The sequence below is a fragment of the Sciurus vulgaris genome (assembly GCF_902686455.1).
Source record: "Sciurus vulgaris genome assembly, chromosome: 3".
NCBI classification, from domain to species: domain Eukaryota; kingdom Metazoa; phylum Chordata; class Mammalia; order Rodentia; family Sciuridae; genus Sciurus; species Sciurus vulgaris.
In genome coordinates, this window is record NC_136463.1 from 54,035,960 (window position 1) to 54,054,856 (window position 18,897).

Below are 18,897 nucleotides of genomic sequence, written 5' to 3' on the forward strand. Positions count from 1 at the left end.
AAGTAAATAAATTATGTATAAAAGATGACAATAGGATGATTTTTTTTTGTACTGGGTATTGAACCCAGGGGCACTCAACCACTGAGCCACATCCCACCTCTTTTTTGTATTTAATTAGAGACAGGGTCTCAATGAGTTGCTTAGGGCCTTGCTAATTGCTGATGCTGGCTTTGAACTCATGATCTTCCTGCTTCAGCCTCCCGAGCTGCTGGAATTACAAGCATGCGCTACTGCAGCTGGCTATGATTGCTAATTTTTATGGAGTTTTACTTTGTGTCTAGGTGAACTAGCCTAAGTAAGTACTTAATATGTACCAATTCACTCATCCCTCCAATAACCTTATAATGTGGAAACTATCATAATCTTCATTTTGCAGATGAGGAAGCAGAGGTAAAAGGTTAAATAAACTGGGTGCAGTGGTACATGCCTGTAATCCCAGCTACTCAGGAGGTGGAAGCAGGATTATCTCAAGTTCTAGACCATCTTAGGCAATTTAGCAAGACGCTGTCTCAAAAAAATAAAAAGGACTGGGGATGTAGCTCATTTGGTAAAGTGGTAAAGTGCCCCTGGGTTTGATCCCCAGTAGCCTCCTCCCCATCCCCCCAAAAAAGGAGATTAATCATCTTGTCCAAGACTAGAGCTACTAGGAGGTAAAACAGGAATTTATATACCCAAACTCCATGGACCAGGGTGGACCTGAAGAAAAGGAAAAAAATCAGATGATGTGATAACTCAAGGATTGAGATGCTATTGTTAAAATCACAGGAATTGAGACAGAAGTTAGCTCTAAGGGGGTATAATGTATTTGTTTCTAAATATGCTTAGCTTGATATGTGGCATGTTTTTGTTTGTTTTTTTGTAGCAGGGATTGAGCCCAGGATGTTCTACCACTGAACTGCATTCTCAACCCTTTTTGTTTTTTATTCTGAGACAGGGTCTATCCAAGTTCTGGTTCTCCTGCCTGGTTCTCTGCTTAGAGCCACATCCCCAGCCCAGCACCCCCTCCGCCCCCTCTTTTTTTGTTTGTTTGTTTTGTTTTTTGTTTTTATTTGGAGAAAGGATCTTGCTAAGTCATGAAGTCCTTAGGGCCTTGCTAAGTTGCTGAGGCTGATCTTGAACTTATGATCCTGATCCTCCCTTCTCAGCCTCTTGAGTCACTGGAATTACAGGCATGCACTACCACACCTGAACTATACTTCCTTTTTGAGATGATTTCATCCTTGTCTTTGGCTACAGTTACTATCTGCCAACAATTCCCACACCTATAACTCTGACCAAGAGTTTTCCAGTCCCACATACCAAATAAGATTTGGACATGTGTGCTTTCATACCCCAGAATTACCTTATATAGCTAACTAAAACTTACATTATCTTCATCTTCCAGCATTCTCCTTTTCCATTATTGGACTTACCATCCTCCCAGATGCTCATACCAGACACCTGGGTGTCATCCTTGGCTCCTCACTCTCCCTCTGACTTCTACCCAATAAATTATCCAGTAACTTTAGTTCATCTTCTTTGACCACCACCACTAACCTAGTTCCAGTTGTCTTCATTTGTCTCCCAGACTACTGAAAGGGCATGAGGTCGCCCTGTCTCTACTTTCTCCCCTCCATTCCATTCCTTCTTGGCAGTGTAGTTAAGTCACTTTGGCAGCGGTATTGGAGGTTGAACCCATGGGCACTTTACCACTGAGCTACAATCCCAGCCCTTTTTAAATTTTTGTTTTTATTTTTATTTTTTTATTTTGAGGCAAGGTGTCACTCAGTTGCTAAAGCTAGCTTCAAACCTGTGATGATCCTGCCTCAGTCTCCTGAGTTTCTAGAATTAGAGGTCTATAGAATTACTAAGTCACCACCATGTCTGACTTCAAGCCACTTTAAAAAAAATTTTTTTTAATTTTTTTATTTTTACAGACAGCATTTTGATTCATTGTACAGAAATGGGGTACATCTTTTCATTTCTGTGATTGTGCATGATGTAAATTTATACCATTCATGTAATCATACATGTACATAGGGTAATGATGTCTGTCTCATTCCACCATTTTTCATACCCCACCTCCCTCCTCTCCCTCTATGTAATCTAAAATTCCTCCATAATTCTCTCGCCCTCCATCCCCCTCAAGTCACCTTTTTAAAAGACAAATCTGATAATGTTCTTCCTACAAAATTCTTAAGTCTCATAGTACACTTTTTTAAAAATTTTTTTTGGTTGTTGAAGGACCTTTATTTTTATTTATTTAACTGTGGTGCTGAGAATCAAACCCAGTGCCTCACACATGCTAGGCAAGTGCTCTACCACTGAGCTACAATCCCAGCCCTGTACACTTTATTTTTAAATATTTATTTATGTATTTATTTTGTGGTGCTGGGGATTAAACCCAGGGTCTCATGCAAGCTAGGTAAGTACTTGAATTGTATCCTTTAAAAGAGTGAATTTTATGGTTTGTGAATTACATGTCAATTAAAAAAACAAAGCAAAACAAAACAAAGCAGAAACAACCTGATTTATAAACCCCCCCAGGACCTGGTCTGGCCTTCATATCTCTCATTACCTGCCAAATCCCCCTCCTCTCAACTTTACCATTTTGCATTACTTCTGCTTTCGAGCTTACATTCTCATCTCTAATGTTTCCACATGCTATTTATTCTCTGCAGGAAGCATTCTCTCCCCCTTACCCTCTTCTTTACTTGGTTAACTCCTTGCCGCTCAGTTCACAGCTTGCGATACCTCCCCAGAAAGCCTTCCCTGATCCCCCAGAAGGGATTAGGTGCTCCTGCTGTACACCCGAGACATTTCATACTTAGCTCTTTTATGGTATTTATCACACATTTGCTCATTTAATGGATAGCTATTGAATGGCTACTCTGGGATGGGCAGTGGGCTAGGTGCTGGGTTTTGGTGGCAAGTAAGAGTTGTCCCCATGGAGCTTACAGTTTAAGAAGGGAGGAAGATGGACATTAAACAATTACACTAAATGTTTTAGTTACAGTTAAGATGTTTCAGAACATTCTGTGAGGATATGACAAGAGATTTGACACTATTTTGAGGGATCAAGGAAGATTTTGCTAGAAAAGTGATATTTAATTGAGCAACTTTAATAGAGTTGGCCAAAGGAAGAGTGGAAGGTAGAGCGCTCCATGCAAAGGAAGAGCATGTGAGAATGCGCTGACAGGAAGGAGCTTAGGGGAATTTCAGGAATGGAAAGGCCAATGTGGGAGACCAAGAAAAGCTGGAAAGCCAAATCATGCAGGTCCTTGTGGAACATGGTAAGGGTTTCCTACTTAAGAGAAATAGGAAGTCTTAGAAGATATTTAACAGGGAAGCTTAAAATCCCCCTTAGCTATTGCGTAAAAGTGGAAGCAGGATGAGGCTCCCAAATGTCTCAATCTCCCACCAATCTATAAGCTCTGTGAGGGCAGAAATTGTGTCTTACTAAATTCAGCACTGTACCTAACAAATCAGAGAGTCATTTTAATAAATAAATTAATGGTGGGGCCAACATTCCAGCTAAGGTTTTCAAGAAAAGCCATGCTCATTTCTCAACATCCCATCTCCCCTATACATAACCCTACAAAGACCACCTCTTCATCCCACTCTAGGCTGGGTTAGATATCCCTCCTTTTGTTTCCAAAGCACCTGTAATGAACAGTATTTTCCCAAACTTACCAAAATATCCCACTCCTCATCTTCCAGTGTAATTTTGACACTGGAGGAGAGGAGGTCTTGCTCCCTCTCCTTGAATTTGAGGTTAGGTCATATAATTCATCTTCCTCCTGATTCTCTTGGGTAGCTCACTCTTAGAACCATGCAGTGAGGAAACCCAGACTTCCCTTTGTAAAAGCCCACATAGAAACTAAACGGATAGCCAGCATCAAATTTCTAGCCATGAGCAAACCATCTTGAAAGTGGATCCTCTAGCTCCAAGTGATATACGCCAGTTTACATTTTTTGGTGTAGACACTCTTTTGGAGTAGAAAAGCTTTCCCCACCAAACCCTACCCAAATTGTAGATTCATTAGTAAAATAAGCGATGGTGGTCGTTAACTTAAGTCACATGGGTTACGGATGGTTTGCAAAATAGCAATAGGTAACTGATATAGCTTCCTACATTTGCCACACAGAGATGTGGTACAACTCAGTGGTTAGGCAAATGAGCTATGACTGCCTTTCTTCAAAGCTCAGCTCTATTACTTTGTTGTATGACTGTTAGTGAGTTGTTCAACATTTTTGTGCTTTAATATTCTTTTGTCAATATAAATAAAAAATAGTATCTACTTAAGTTTGTTGAGAGAATTAAATGATTTAATATAGGTATGCATTAATGTATGTATATGAATACATATATACATGTGTATAAATGAATGTATGTATAATTTTTTTGTTTTTTTAATTTATTGTAATTGTAACCAAATGGGACACCTCTTGTTTCTCTGTTTGTACGTGAAGTAGAGGCATACCATTTGTGTAATCATACATTTACATAGGGTAATGGTGTTTGATTCATTGTTATTTTTCCCTTCCTCCCACCCCTCCCACCCATCTTTTCCCTCTATACAGTCCCTCCTTCCTCCATTCTTGCCCCCCTCCCACCCTCCTTATGTGTCATCAGCTGCTTATCAGCAAGATCATTCGTCCTTTGGTTTTTTGAGATTGGCTTATCTCACTTAGCATGATATTCTCCAGTTTCATCCATTTGCCTGAAAATGCCATAATTTTATTATTCTTTATGGCTGAATAATATTCCATTGTATATATATATACCACAGTTTCTTTATCCATTCATCAACTGAAGGACATCTAGGTTGGTTCCACAATCTGGCTGTTGTGAATTGAGCAGCTATGAACATTGATGTGGCTGTATCTCTGTAGTATGTTGATTTTAAGTCCTTTGGGTATAGGCCAAGGAGTGGGGTAGCTGGGTCAAATGGTGGTTCCATTCCAAGTTTTCTAAGGAATCTTCACACTGCTTTCCAGAGTGGCTGCACTAATTTGCAACCCCACCAGCAATGTATGAGTGTACCTTTTTCCCCACATCCTCACCAACACCTATTGTTGCTTCTATTCTTGATAATCATTATTCTAATTGGGGTGAGATGGAATCTTAGGGTAGTTTTGATTTGCATTTCTCTTATTACTAGAGATGTTGAACATTTTTTCATATATCTGTTCATTGCTTGTAGATTTTCTTCTGTGAAGTGTCTGTTCATATCCTTAACCCATTTGTTGATTGGGTTATTTGTATTCTTGGTGTAGAGTTTTTTGAGTTCTTTATATATTCTGGAAATTAGTGCTCTATCTGAAGTATGAGTGGCAAAGATTTTCTCCCACTCCGTAGGCTCTCTCTTCACATTGCTGATAGTGTCCTTTGCTGAGAGAAAGCGTTTTAGTTTGAATCTATCCCAGTTATTGATTCTTGCTTTTATTTCTTGTGCTGTGGGAGTCCTGTTAAGGAAGTCTGATCCTAAGGCAACATGTTGAAGATTTGGACCTACTTTTTCTTCTATAAGATACAGGGTCTCTGGTCTGATTCCAAGGTCCTTGGATCCATTTTGAGTTGAGTTTTGTGCAAGGTGAGAGATAGGGGTTTAGTTTCATTTGCTGCATATGGATTTCCAATTTTCCCAGCACCATTTGTTGAAGAGGCTATCTTTTCTCCATTGCATATTTTTGGCACCTTTGTCTAGTATGAGAAAATTGTATTTATTTGGGTTTGTGTCCATGTCCTCTATTCTGTACCATTGATCTACCTTTCTATTTTGGTACCAATTCCATGCCGTTTTTGTTACTATTGCTTTGTAGTACAGTTGAAGTTCTGGTATCGCGATACCCCCTGCTTCACTCTTCCTGCTAAGGATTACTTTAGCTATTCTGGGTTTCTTATTCTTCCAGATGAATTTCATGATTGCATGTTCTCTTTCTGTAAGGTACGTCATTGGGATTTTAGTTGGAATTGCATTGAATCTGTATACCACTTTTGGTAGTATGGCCATTTTGACAATATTAATTCTGCCTGTCCAAGAACATGGGAGATCTTTCCATCTTCTAAGGTTTTCTTTAATTTCTTTCTTTAGTGTTCTGTAGTTCTCATTGTAGAGGTCTTTTGTTAGATTGATTCCCAAGTATTTTATTTTTTTCAAGGCTATTGTGAATGATGTAGTTTTCCTAACTTCTCTTTCTGAAGATTCATCACTTATGTATAAAAATGCATTAGATTTATGAGCATTGATCTTATATCCTGCTACTTTACTGAAATCACTTATGAGTTCTAAAAGCTTTCTGGTAGAATTTCCCAGTTCCTCTAAGTATATAATCATGTCATCAGCAAATAGGGATAGTTTGAGTTCTTCTTTTCCTATTCTTATCCCTTTAATTTCTTTGGTCTGTCTGTTTGCTCTGGCTAGAGTTTCAAGGACAATGTTGAATAGAAGCGGTGAAAGAGGGCATCGCTGCCTTTTTCCAGATTTTAGGGGGAATGCTTTCAGTTTTTCACCATTTAGAATGATATTGGCCATGGGCTTAGCATAGATGGTCTTTACAGTGTTAAGGAATGTTCCCACTATCCCTATTTTTGCTAGTGTTTTGAGCCTGAAGGGATGCTGTATTTTATCAAATGCTTTTTCTGCATCTATCAAAATAATCATGTGATTCTTGACTTTAAGTCTGTTGATATGGTGAATTACATTTATTGATTTCCAGATGTTGAACCAACCTTGCATTCCTTGATTGTGGTGCACTATCTTTTTAATATAGTTTTGTATGTGATTTGCTAAAATTTTGTTGAGAATTTTTGCGTCGATGTTCATTAAGGATATTGGTCTGAAATTTTCTTTCCTTCATGTGTCTGTCTGGTTTAGGTATCAGTGTGATATTAGCTTCATAGAATGAGTTTGGGAGGGTTCCCTCCTCTTCTATTTCATGAAATACTTTGAGAAGTATTGGAATGAGCTCTTCTTTAAACGTTTTGTAGAACTCGGCTGAGAACCCATCTGGTCCCGGACTTTTCTTTATTGGTAGGCTTTTGATGACTTCTATTTCATTACTTGAAATTGATCTATTTAAATTGTGTATGTCCTCCGGTTCAGTTTAGGTCATTCATATATCTCTAGAAACCTGTTGATGTCTTTGAGATTTTCTATTTTGTTGGAGTATAAATTTTCAAAATAGCTTCTAATTATGTTTTGTATTTCACTTGTATCTGTTGTGATGTTTCCTTGTTCATTCCGAATTTTAGTAATTTGAGTTTTCTCTCTCCTTCTCTTTGTTAGTGTGGCTAAAGGCTTATCAATTTTGTTTATATTTTCAAAGAACCAACTTTTTATATTGTCAATTTTTTCAATTGTTTCTTTTGTTTCAGTTTCATTGATTTCAGCTCTGATTTTAACTATTGCCTGTCTTCTACTACTTTTGGTGTTGCTCTGTTCTTCTTTTTCTAGGACTTTGAGCTGTAGTGTTAGGTCGTTTGTTGTTTTTTTTTCTTCTTTTATTGAATGCGCTCCAAGAAATAAATTTTCCTCTAAGAACTGCTTTCATAGTATCCCAGAGATTTTGATATGATGTATCTTTGTTGTTGTTTACCTCTAAGAATTTGTTTATTTCCCTCCAGATGTTACCCATTCATCATTCAATAGTGTATTATTTAATCTCCAGGTGCTGGAGTAGTTTCTGGTTTTGTTTTTTTTTGTTTGTTTGTTTTTTGTTTTTTGCTGTGCTGGGGATTGAACCCAGGGCCTTGTGTTTGTGAGGCAAGCACTCTACCAACTGAGCTATCTCCCCAGTCCAGTTTCTGTTTTTTATTCTGTCATTTATTTCTAATTTCAATCCATTATGATCTGATAGAATACAAGGTAGTATCTCTATCTTCTTGTATTTGCTAACAGTAGCTTTATGGCATAACATATGGTATGTTTTAGAGAAGGATCCATGTGCTGCTGAGAAGAAAGTGTATTTGCTATTTGTTGGATGGTATATTCTATAAATGTTCGTTAAGTCTAAATTATTGATTGTGTTATTAAGATCTATGGTATCTTTGTTCAATTTTTGTTTGGAAGATCTGTTCAGTGGGGAGAGAGGTGTGTTACAGTAACCTAGTATTATTGTGTTGTGGTCTATTTGATTCCTGGAATTGAGAAGGATTTGTTTGACATACATGGATGAGCCAACAAAATATCTATGTTTGGGGCATAGATATTTGTGATTGTTAGATCTTGCTGATTTAGGCTTCCCTTAAGCAGTATGAAATATCCTTCTTTATCCCTTCAGACTAACTTTGGTTTGAAGTCCACATTATCTGATGAAGATGGCTACTCCGGCTCTTTTGCTGAGTCCATGTGCCTGGTATGTTTCCTTTCCCCATCCTTTCACCTTTAGTCTGTGGGTATCTGTATGAGATGAATCTCTTGCAGGCTGCACATTGTTGGATCTTTCTTTTTAATCCAATCTGCCAGTCTATGTCTTTTGATTGATGAGTTCAGGCCATTAACATTTAGGGTTATTATTGAGATATGATTTGTATTCCCGGTCATTTGGTTCATTTCTGTTTTTTTGATACAACTTGGTTTCTCCTTTATTTAGCTATTCCTTTAGGGTAGTTCCTCCCTTTGCTGATTTATATAGTTTTTCATCTCTTCCTCATGGAATATTTTGCTAAGAATGTTCTGTAGTGCTGGCTTTATTTTTGTAAATTCTTTTAGCTTGTTTATCATGGAAGGATTTTATTTTGTCATCAAATCTGAAGATAAGTTTTGCTGGGTATAAGATTCTTGGTTGGCATCCATTTTCTTTCAGGGCTTGAAAAATGTTGTTCCAGGCCCTTCTAGTTTTTAGGGTAGGGGTGAAAAATCTGCTGATATCCATATTGGTTTCCCCATGAATGTAATTTGATTCTTTTCTCTCACAACCTTTAAAATTCTGTCTTTATTTTGTATGTTAGGTACTTTCATTATAATGTGCCTTGGTGTGGGTCTGTTATAATTTTGTATATTTGGAGACCTATAAGCCTCTTGTACTTGATTTTCCATTTCATTCTTCAGATTTGGGAAATTTTCTGATATGATTTCATTGAATAGATTGTTCATTCCTTTGGTTTGTTTCTCTGTGCCTTCCTCAATCCCAGTAATTCTTAAATTTGGCCTTTTCATGATATCCCATAATTTTTAGATTCTGTTCATGATTTTTTACCATCTTCTCTGTTTGGTCAACTTTGTTTTCAAGATTAAATATTTTGTCTTCAATGTCTGAGGTTCTGTCTTCCAGGTGTTCTATCCTATTGGTTATGCTTTCTATGGAGTTTTTAATTTGGTTTATTGTTTCCTTCATTTTAAGGATTTGTTTTTTTTTTTTTTTCAGTATCTCTAACTCTTTATTGAAATGATCTTTTGCTTCCCGCATTTGCTCTTTTAACTGTTGATTGGTGCAGTCATTCAAAGCCTGCATTTGCTCTTTCATCTCATCATTTGCTTCTCTGATCATTTTAATTATGTGCATTCTGAACTCCCTTTCTGACATTTCTTCTGCCATGCTATCATTGGATTTTATTGATGTAGCATCTAGGTTTGTTTGGGACATTTTCTTCCCTTGTTTTCTCATATTGCTCAGGTATCTTCCCCTCTAGTAGTGAAACTCTGAGATATTGCAGATTTCCCTTGTTGACTTACAGTATCCCTGTAGACTTCCAATAACTCACCTCCTAGCCTTCAGTAGCCTGAAGTCTTGGAGGAACTTGATAATGCAGTGATCCACAAGGAAGCTGCCCCTCTAGGGGTGGTGGCCTTCAGGTGGGGTATATTCCCTGCTAGTGGGCAGAGGCGCCTCCACTTGTTGACCTATGGTCAGCCAAAGGGGGACTAGACTGTGGGCTGGGGCACTGCTGGTCTGGGCCTGTGTCTCTGGTTCTACCACCCGTGTGGGAAAGCCTCACCCAGCGGGGAAAACTCATCTGGTGGGGAAGTCTCACTGGGCAGCTCTCCTCCAAGTTCCCTTCAGTCCAGAACTACCACCTTGTCCGGGGAGCCTTGCCCTACAAGTGAATCTCTCGCTTGACAGCCCTTCTCTGCAACGTTCCCTGTGGTCCGGAACTACTGCCTGGGCTGGGGAGCCTGGCCCTGCTTCAAGAAGCTACCTCTTATAATTTTTAAATACTACTTAAAAGGATATTGTCTGCTTTATTGTTCACCTCACCAGAGTGTAAACCCCAGTAAAACAGGAAACTTGTCTGATTCACTACTGTATCCCCAGTACCTGGAACATTGCCTAGCACAAAGTGCATGTATTTTTTTGTCAGTGAATGTATGCATACCACTTGTCACACTGCTTGTGGAAGATGTCTGATTCCTATCCATTCTCTCCTTCCCTAGTAGTAGATCCTGCTTTTGTTTTGAATGTTATGAAATACTTTCCCAGATTCCTTGGAAGCTAAGGATCATCATATTATGCATTTTCTATCAATGCAGTATAGTCAAAAGTCTGCTAAGGACATCTGGGAAATTTTTTGCTGTTTTGACCTAGGCACTACTGTCCTAGGTCCTTCTTTTGTCCCCTCCCTCCTTCCTGCCTTCAATACAGGCTAGAAATAGAGCAGCCACAAAGTCAATGAGCATGAGGATAAGATGGGGAAATAGGAGATATTGATGATCTAGTGAAGTCACTGTTCTAGTAACTGCAGACTCCTAAGAATTCATTTAGCAATCCTTTGTAGTTAAACTCCAACAGCCAGGCTTCTATTACATGTAGCCAAATACCATGGTGTGTAATGGGGTCATATCTACTCCTCTAGAGTGATCATAAGGTCAAGCCTATGTATTTTATTTTCCTTACTGCTCAGTAGGAGGACCCAAAGAATTTATCAGCCCAGAGCTCACTCACTATCCAGATCTCCAGCTCACTTCACATAGTGACACTGATTAGGTAGCAAGGCACACTATATTATCTGAATCTGTTCGACTTGAGTTTAACATATTTCACAGTGGAATGTGTGTGTATGTGTGTGTGTTATGTGTACCATTCATTCCTGAAACAAGCATTTATTTACTGCCATTCTATGACAGACACTTTGTTGCTATTGGGGATACAAAGATGAATTAGTCAGGTGATTGAAGCTGGATCCCCAAGCTCCCACTAAGTAGCAGCTCCCCAAAGGCAGTAGCTGAGTGGCTGTCAGGGACAGATTCAAACTCAGCAGTCTTTATCATCTTGTTCCTCATCTCACTCTTCTTTACTCCCATCCCTCCTTGACTTATTCACAAAGTAGCTTTTTAAAGTGCTTCCCATGAGCCTAGAATATCCAGTATTTTGTCTGCATATCTGTATTTTGAATGCCTTATCTTCCAAGGTAAGAATCCAAGGTTTTAAACTGTTTTCTTAGCAACTAAGCCATGTGCTCTTGCTAATCTATCATTAAGTGGTTGTTCCCCCAATATCAACACACTTATATGCTGTTCCCAAACTCAGCAGCAGGACTGGATGTATTAACCGTATCCTAATGTCATGATTGAATGTTAATAGTCCCAAGCCCAAATGATGGATCCCTTCACTCAGCAACAAGTCACAGCCATATCAAAATTTGGAGCAGTAGTAAACATTTTAGACTAGTCATTACTTATCCCCAAGGTTAAAAGTTTTAGGAATTTCTGCCATGGAAACAGAGCAGGTATGACATAGGTTGAAGCAGACCACTGAGAGAGGTACCAGGGAAATCTGGGACCACATTGTATAGTCATTTTTTATATTTTACTTTGGAGGCTCTTTAAATTTTTGTTACCTGTGTATACTGTTTTAGGGGTAGGGGGTTTGGGCTGTTCAGAGACGCTGATGGAAATTATAGTACTTTTCTCCAAATATACATGCAGTATTTAGAAAGTTTAAGGATATCTAGGCTAAGAATCCACATGTGGTTTGCCATGAGGATGGAAACCTTTCTATAATTTTTTTTTATCATGTTCTGTTTACATTTACTTTTTTTCTGGGGTACTGGGGATCAAACCTAGGGCCTCATGCATGCTAGGCAAGCACTCTATCACTGAGTCACACCTCCAGCCTTTCATTTACCTTTTCATGTATGATGTTTTGTCCCAATGAGTAGGTATGAGTAGGTAGGCTTCCTGCAATAATGTGCCTTTTTTTTGTACCAGAGATTGAACCCAAGGGCTTTTGGCCACTGAGCCAATACCCAGCCCTTTTTATATTTTATTTTGGGTCAGGGCCACACTGCTTAGAGTTGCTTAGAACCTCACCAAGTTGCGGAGGCTGGTTTTTAACTCACATCCTCCTACCTCAGCCTCCTGAGCTGCTGAGCTTACAGGCATGTGCCATTATGCCCAGTACATATGCTTTTTTATTACCCTCCCCCCCCCAGGGATGTATGTGTGTAGAGGCCATGGCTTGTAGATTCATTTGCCAAATGAATCTTTTGAAGCTGCTGCAGTTTACCAAAGACAGGCAGCTTTTAATCCTCCATCTTCTGCCCCAACTCCCTCTAACACAAGAGAGATCACCACAGGAGGACTTGTGTCCTACACTCATGTTCTGTTTACCTTCTAGGCTTTAGGTTGAGGCACATACTCCTCATGCAAATTTCTACTCTTGGATATTTTGAGAACAAAGCAGAGTGTAGTGGAAAACTTTATACAAAAAATAAAAATGAATGCAGTCTACTATTTTAAAAATTTGCGAAGTTTTTATTTCTTCCTTAGTTCTATACCTTGCCCCATATACCCACAACAGTAAATAGGACCCTTACCCATCCTTTCTCAAGAGTTACTTCTCAAACTGCACTCCCTTCCTGACATGTGCTGTGGGGGAAAAAATTAAGGAATAAATCTAATGCTACTAGAATGGTGCCCATGTAGTCCTTCCTCCCCCACCCCCCACCCCTGAACTTTTCCCTCCCCCTAACAAATCTCCAAGGGCCACTTTCAATCCTAACTTCTTTGGAACTGGAAGGATTTTCCCTTCTCCGGGCCTCTTTCCCTGACTCTGTAGGCAGCTGCAGCCACCTGGTGGCCATATGGGGAAAAGGCAAGTTGAGTGTCCCAAAACATCTTTAGTATACTAAGGAATAATTCAATGAGTAACTTTTGGTCTTGGGTATATGGGAAGCAGGGAAAGAGAAACCTGTGTAGTAACTGTGGCACAGGAGCCAGATATTCTATCTCTTGGTTCCATCTTGTCTCCCGGGACACAACATCCCACCCAATAGTCATTACAGACAGATTAATTCCCTGATACCTGAATTCATTCAATCAACATTTATTGAACAGCAACTATATGCCCAGCAATGAGAATACAGCAAAGAACAAATATATAAGATCTCTGCCTCCATGAGCTTACAGTCTAACAGTCAGCCAGCCAGTAACATCCATAATTTTACAAAAGTTATAAAAACACTGAAAAATTGCATGGTGCTGAGAAGACTTAACAAAAGGTCTTGGCCTATACTGAGAAATCAGAAAAGGACTCCCTAAGGAAGAAACATTTAGGATGAGCCAAAGTAAAACATGGAAGGAAAGGTATGGTGAGTAAAGACGAGAAGACACTATATGAAGGCCAGCCAGTGTGTCTGAGGCACAGGCAACCAAGAGATATATTATGAGATGAGACATGCAAGGTAGGCTGGGTCTGATTTATACAGGGTCTCTGAAATTACGGCTTTATTCCAAAAGCAAATAGAAGGTCTGGGGTTGTGGCTCAGTGGTAGAGCGCTCGCGTAGCACGCGTAGAGCCCTAGGTTTGATCCTCAGCACCATGTAAAAATAAAGGTATTGTGTCCACTTACAACTTAAAAAAAAAGCAAATGGAAGCCACTGAAATATCTGAGGCAGGAAAGTGAGATGTTGAGGTTTGTTTATCAGAGCTCACTCTTATGACAGAATGTAGAAGGCAGAAGTGGAAATGCAAGGACAGGTTAGGAAGTTTGCCCAGCAGTCTAAACAAATTATGGTAACTCGAGAAAAGAAGGTGGATTCCAGCAATATTTAGCAGATAGAATCTACTTGGTGACTGTCTGGGTACATGATGAAAGGCATGTGTTTCTGGCAAGAGGTACTGACGTAGGATACTCTGGAAGAGGGACAAGTTTGGGCAAAATAAGCACACACTGTAGGCACAGGCTTTGAAGCTAGCAATGAGAGGAACAGCATAACTTGGATTCTCAAATAATTTAGGTTTAGTTGAGCAAACAAGGTACAAATGAGATCATTGCAGAGTTGATTAAATATCACAATGATTGACCTAGATAATTCATGGATTATTTCATTCCATGGGACTAGAGTCCCTCAATCCTAGTGAATTCAGAAGCTGAAGCCAATAGGGATATCCCCACCTTTGTTCATGCTTCTCACAGCCCTTCAGAAAACTTCTATGCAGCCCACCCCATGTCTCTCAAGACCACCTTCCTCTGAACTGGATTCAGGCCCCCAGCCAGGAAGATGTACTAAACTTTCCCTGGTTCATTTATTGCCTGGTGCTGCCAAGTAAGTTCACCTGTCTGTTATTCTCCATTTCCCTCCCCTGCTTAGATTAAAAGGGATGAAATCTAGCCATTGTTCCCTGTTGGTTCTCTTTTGGTCATTGGAAGTTGTCTGCCTTACTTAGTTCCTTTCTTTACATGTCCCCTGTCAAGTGACCTTTTTTGGAATCACAATCCTTCAAAATCAACCCTGTCTTCCTCTAAGTGGAAAGGTCCACAGGTGAAAAAGATGCCTCTGTTGTGCTCCCTCACCAAAATGTCCCAATCTACAGGCCCCTTTCCTACTCTAGTTTTTCTAGAAGTTAATAAATATCCATTTCTTTGCCTCATTAACATCAGAAGAGAAATTTTGCTATGGAATGAACAAGAAGCAGCCTCAATAGCTATTGCTAAAGAGGAGGTTTTCCCAGCCTCCTCTTTGCCTCTAGAGTACTCTGCTGATTAACTCCTTCCCAACACAGTAACTGCTGATACTCAATAGGCCAAGAATTTCTCATTGTGCAACAAACCCAGGACAAACCCACATACCAAATACTTGGTCTGTGGGCAGCAGTTAAAAATGTTACAATGAAGTTTGAGATTGAGACAGTCCCTTTACACTGAAAAGAACATAGCCTTTGGAGTTGGGCAGGCTTGGATCTGCATCCCAGCTCTGTTGGTGACTAATATGCCTCTGTCCTAATGAATACCTCACAAAAGACTTATCTGGGAAATGGTGTTAATGGCATTCACTTTATGGGGTAGCTATAATAAAGAAGGTGAATAAAGTACCTATTATAATATCTTGACTGGGTTATCTGATAACAATTTATTTCCTTTCTTTCCCTTGAGTTTGAGCTGCTAAATACTCTTCTAAGAAGGAGATAAGGAGGGAAGAAGTGGGTAAGTGCTAGGGAGTGATAAGAGCCAAATTACCTTGTTATATTGTGTGCATGTATGAATATGTAACAACAAATCCATCATTATGTACACCTACAATGCATCAATACAAAATGTGGAAAGAAAAATTAAAAAAAAAAAAGAAAAAAGGAGATAAGCCAAGTTTTTTATGGTCAATGATAGTCATTCCTACTCCTGTCTTTGTAAATCCCATCTTCCTACAGCCATCCCATTTCCACCATTGCCAAAAATGTTCTTCTATCCCTCATCCTTGTGTAGGATTTCTTTTCTTACATCACATTCTGCCTGAGCTCCATTTAACTCTTCTCCCCTACATCTCCCTATCCAAGATACTGTGTCTTCTTGTGTCATTTTTAAGACTAATTAATTCACTTCTAACATTCTCCCTAATTTTCTCAGAGCAAATCAGAAGGAAGCTGGAGAATAAGGCTCATACTTCAGAAGGGCATGGGAACTACAGTCTAGTTCCCAGAGGGAAAAGGAGGTCTAAATCCAGGTCTTTTGTTCAAGGACAGAAAAAGGCAAACTCAAATTATGTCTTAATCCATACAAGCATACAGCTCCTTTCCTATAGTTCTGTGAGGTCGTCATTGAAGTAAAGCAATATTGCAGGTATGTAATGTGTACCATCCATATTGAGATAGTCAAATTCTTCCTCCTCATCCCGGATCCCATTCTCTTCCAGGGTATGATCCATGTTCAGGTTCTTCCCTTCATATTTCCACGTGTAGCTGGCAGCATGTGCATTATAAGGAAGATAGCGGTGTAGGATTTCCCACATTGACTCCAGAGCCCCCACCTGGAGAACACGGAAGCACCCACTTCCAGAATTCTGGATGGAACACATGAGTATGTACACACACACACACACACACACACACACACACACACAGCAAAGGCCAGTACCCCAAGATATACAAAGCTAGGATCAGAATGCCTTCTTTGGCAGAGATTAGCTTCAGGCACTCCACAGTCCCAGAAATAAAGTTGAAGTTTCAGCATGCAATGAAGGGTGCCAAAATCCTACTATCTTTATGGCAGCCACTTCTAACAAACAGATGGCCCAAAATGGCCAAAGCCAGTGTCCCCTCATTTCATCCTTGCTATAGAATAGTCTTGAGTCCAATCACTGTCCAAAACAGTGCCCTGAAGTTAAGAAGGGATCTCTTGTACTCTGTAACCCAGACACTCCTAGAATTCCCAACTCTGGAGACCTAGGTGGTCTGCTCCTCAGTCACATCAATTTAAAGGGGAGAAAATTCAGCTCTCAGCAGTTACGGCAAACTCATGGCCTGAAGATCTGTCTGGAGATCTCCTGAAAGCATCAGTTTCTTCTCTCTACCTGTCCCCAGGCACCAGCTCTCACCTCCAGTATGTGCTGCTGCGACGTGAGCGTGTTAATGATGCGAATATTCCGGGTCTTGGCAGACAGCTTCCCCACCTCGTACTGCGACCCCTTCCACCAGGGCTTCCCAAAATCATTGGCCCAGTCCGATCGGGGCAGATGAGGTGGGACATGAACGAAACGGCCCCGCGGGGTGCGGTACCTCAGGCAACCAGTCAGGGGATCTATGTGCTTGCGGATCTTTGAAGAAGGGTTTGAGTTTGGGGTGAGATTGGGCGCGGATCCCATCCATCACTATTTCAGATTCCAGCTATCTCCCGCTTTTTCTCCCCATCATGGCTCTCCAGTGCTTCCCCCACCCCACCCCAGGTTCCAACATAACTCACGTCTCTGGTGTTTGGATCAAACCAGTGGCTGATGTCCTGGCCTGCAACTTCCACGATGGGTTTCAGCAGCAGGCTCCCTAGGAAGGAGAAGCTGTTGTCAATGCTGGCTACCCAAGAACCAGCCCCACCTACCTCCACCACCACCACACACACCCTAGTCCTGGTCCAACCTGTGGCCCTTACCCTTGTACTCCTGAGCCAACGGCGTTAGGTCGTACACGTATCCCAGGTAAGACACCCAAAGGTCTTCGGGCTGGTTATGTCTGGCGACTTCTTCCGGCGTGAAATAGCGACGCTGGAAGCACTCAAACTCTGGCCCAGCCACCAGGCCCCGGCGCGGCATGGCTCTCGCTCTATCGGGCACTGGGTTCCTTAGCTGCTTCCTCGCTCCTCAGCACACACATACTACAACATTCTCCCTCCCGTGCAGGAGCTAAGGTGAGCGCGTTTACCCGCTCACATGGAAACCATTGTCCTTTTCCGGCCACCGTCACTGAGATGAACCACTATGAGGGCGAGGAGGGGCTTGGGCTGTGAGAGCTCATGGGAAACGTAGTCTGATTCCGACATCAGGCATATAAACATTGAATAGTTTGAGTTCCAGGGAAAAGCGAACGCATTTCGTTTTAAATCAGAGTCTGGGCTACACGGGATATTCAGGACGAACTATCTGGAGGCAGAGAAACAAGGTGGGGAGACAGGATGGAAGGAGGTATTCTCGCTAAATTTCTGGGTTTCTAAAGATGTGTAAGAAAATACAGGTAAACTTCTCGCGATATTTTAAGTCATCTAGCGCAATAGGCCTCGGTGAGCCACTGTTTGGGGTAGAAGAAGCTCGCGAGATCTCTGCAGTTGCCGAGGAGACAAGGAGGAGGAGGAGTGGTGATCTCGCGAAAGGAAAGACGTCCGGAGCGCTCGCGAGATCTCAGACCACCGGACTCGAAAGGTTCTTAGGAAGTTTAAGGACCCAGAGGGGGCCCGGGGGCAAATGGCTGGAGCTGGGCCGACCATGTTGCTACGAGAGGAGAATGGATGTTGCAGTCGGCGTCAAAGCAGTTCCAGCGCCGGGGTTAGCGCGGGCTCGGTTTCTGGGATTGCGGGGCAGTCGGGCAGCAAGATGGGGGGACGAGGGGGAAACTGCAGCTCCCGGCAGCCTCTGGGTTTCGTATGAGCGCCCCGTGGGCTGCCGGGAGCTGTGGTTTCGCGGACGGGCGGGCAGCAGGACTGCAAGGTCTGAGTACCTGTTCCGCCTGGAGCAGGATTCGGACGGGGAGCGCGAGGACTCGCCGGCTGCGCGTGCCCGGCAGCAATTAGAAGCGCTGCTCAACAAGACTATGCGCATTCGCATGACAGATGGGCGGACACTGGTCGGCTGCTTCCTCTGTACCGACCGCGACTGCAATGTCATCCTGGGCTCAGCGCAGGAGTTCCTCAAGCCGTCGGGTCAGTGCCCGGGGGTTGCACACCCGCTTGAGAATGTGGCGGGAATTCACGCAGGCGTTTTCCCTTCAGGGTCCGACTGCACCCCTTGTTTTGTGGGGCATATTTTCGTGGCTCAGAAGGGGCGGGACCCACGTTGGCCTGCTCCCTGATGCTCTGACCCTTCTTTCCAGATTCCTTCTCTGCCGGGGAACCCCGTGTGCTGGGCCTGGCCATGGTACCCGGACACCACATCGTTTCTATTGAGGTGCAAAGGGAGAGCCTTGCGGGGCCTCCATATCTCTGACCACGATTAGGCATGACTTTCAAACTTCATTAAATTTATGACCGATGTGCCCTGTGTCTGTGTGTAGCTTGGA

At 41.6% G+C, this 18,897-nt stretch overlaps 2 protein-coding genes across 4 annotated transcripts in view; one reads left to right on the forward strand and one right to left on the reverse strand.

Moving 5' to 3' along the window:
* Positions 1 to 18,871, forward strand: part of NAA38 (N-alpha-acetyltransferase 38, NatC auxiliary subunit) — a 31,975-nt gene extending 13,104 nt beyond the window's left edge. Inside the window, exons 1-3 of one of the 3 annotated variants that reach the window (XM_079133259.1) lie at positions 17,953 to 18,167; positions 18,358 to 18,541; positions 18,712 to 18,871. In XM_079133259.1, the coding sequence (XP_078989385.1) occupies positions 18,087 to 18,167; positions 18,358 to 18,541; positions 18,712 to 18,824 (378 nt within the window). In that variant the 5' untranslated portion in view covers positions 17,953 to 18,086 and the 3' untranslated portion in view covers positions 18,825 to 18,871. Of the gene's footprint in view, positions 1 to 17,952; positions 18,542 to 18,711 lie in introns of those variants that run through there. The other 2 variants (XM_079133260.1, XM_079133258.1) reach the window with 2 other exon arrangements.
* CYB5D1 (cytochrome b5 domain containing 1) lies at positions 13,228 to 17,441 on the reverse strand (the record flags this gene model as incomplete). Its single annotated transcript, XM_079133266.1, has 4 exons — positions 13,228 to 16,166; positions 16,734 to 16,952; positions 17,099 to 17,175; positions 17,282 to 17,441. 4 exons carry the CDS (start codon positions 17,439 to 17,441, stop codon positions 15,936 to 15,938), a joined length of 687 nt encoding a protein of 228 aa, XP_078989392.1. The 3' UTR covers positions 13,228 to 15,935.
* Positions 18,872 to 18,897: the final 26 nt, after the last annotated feature.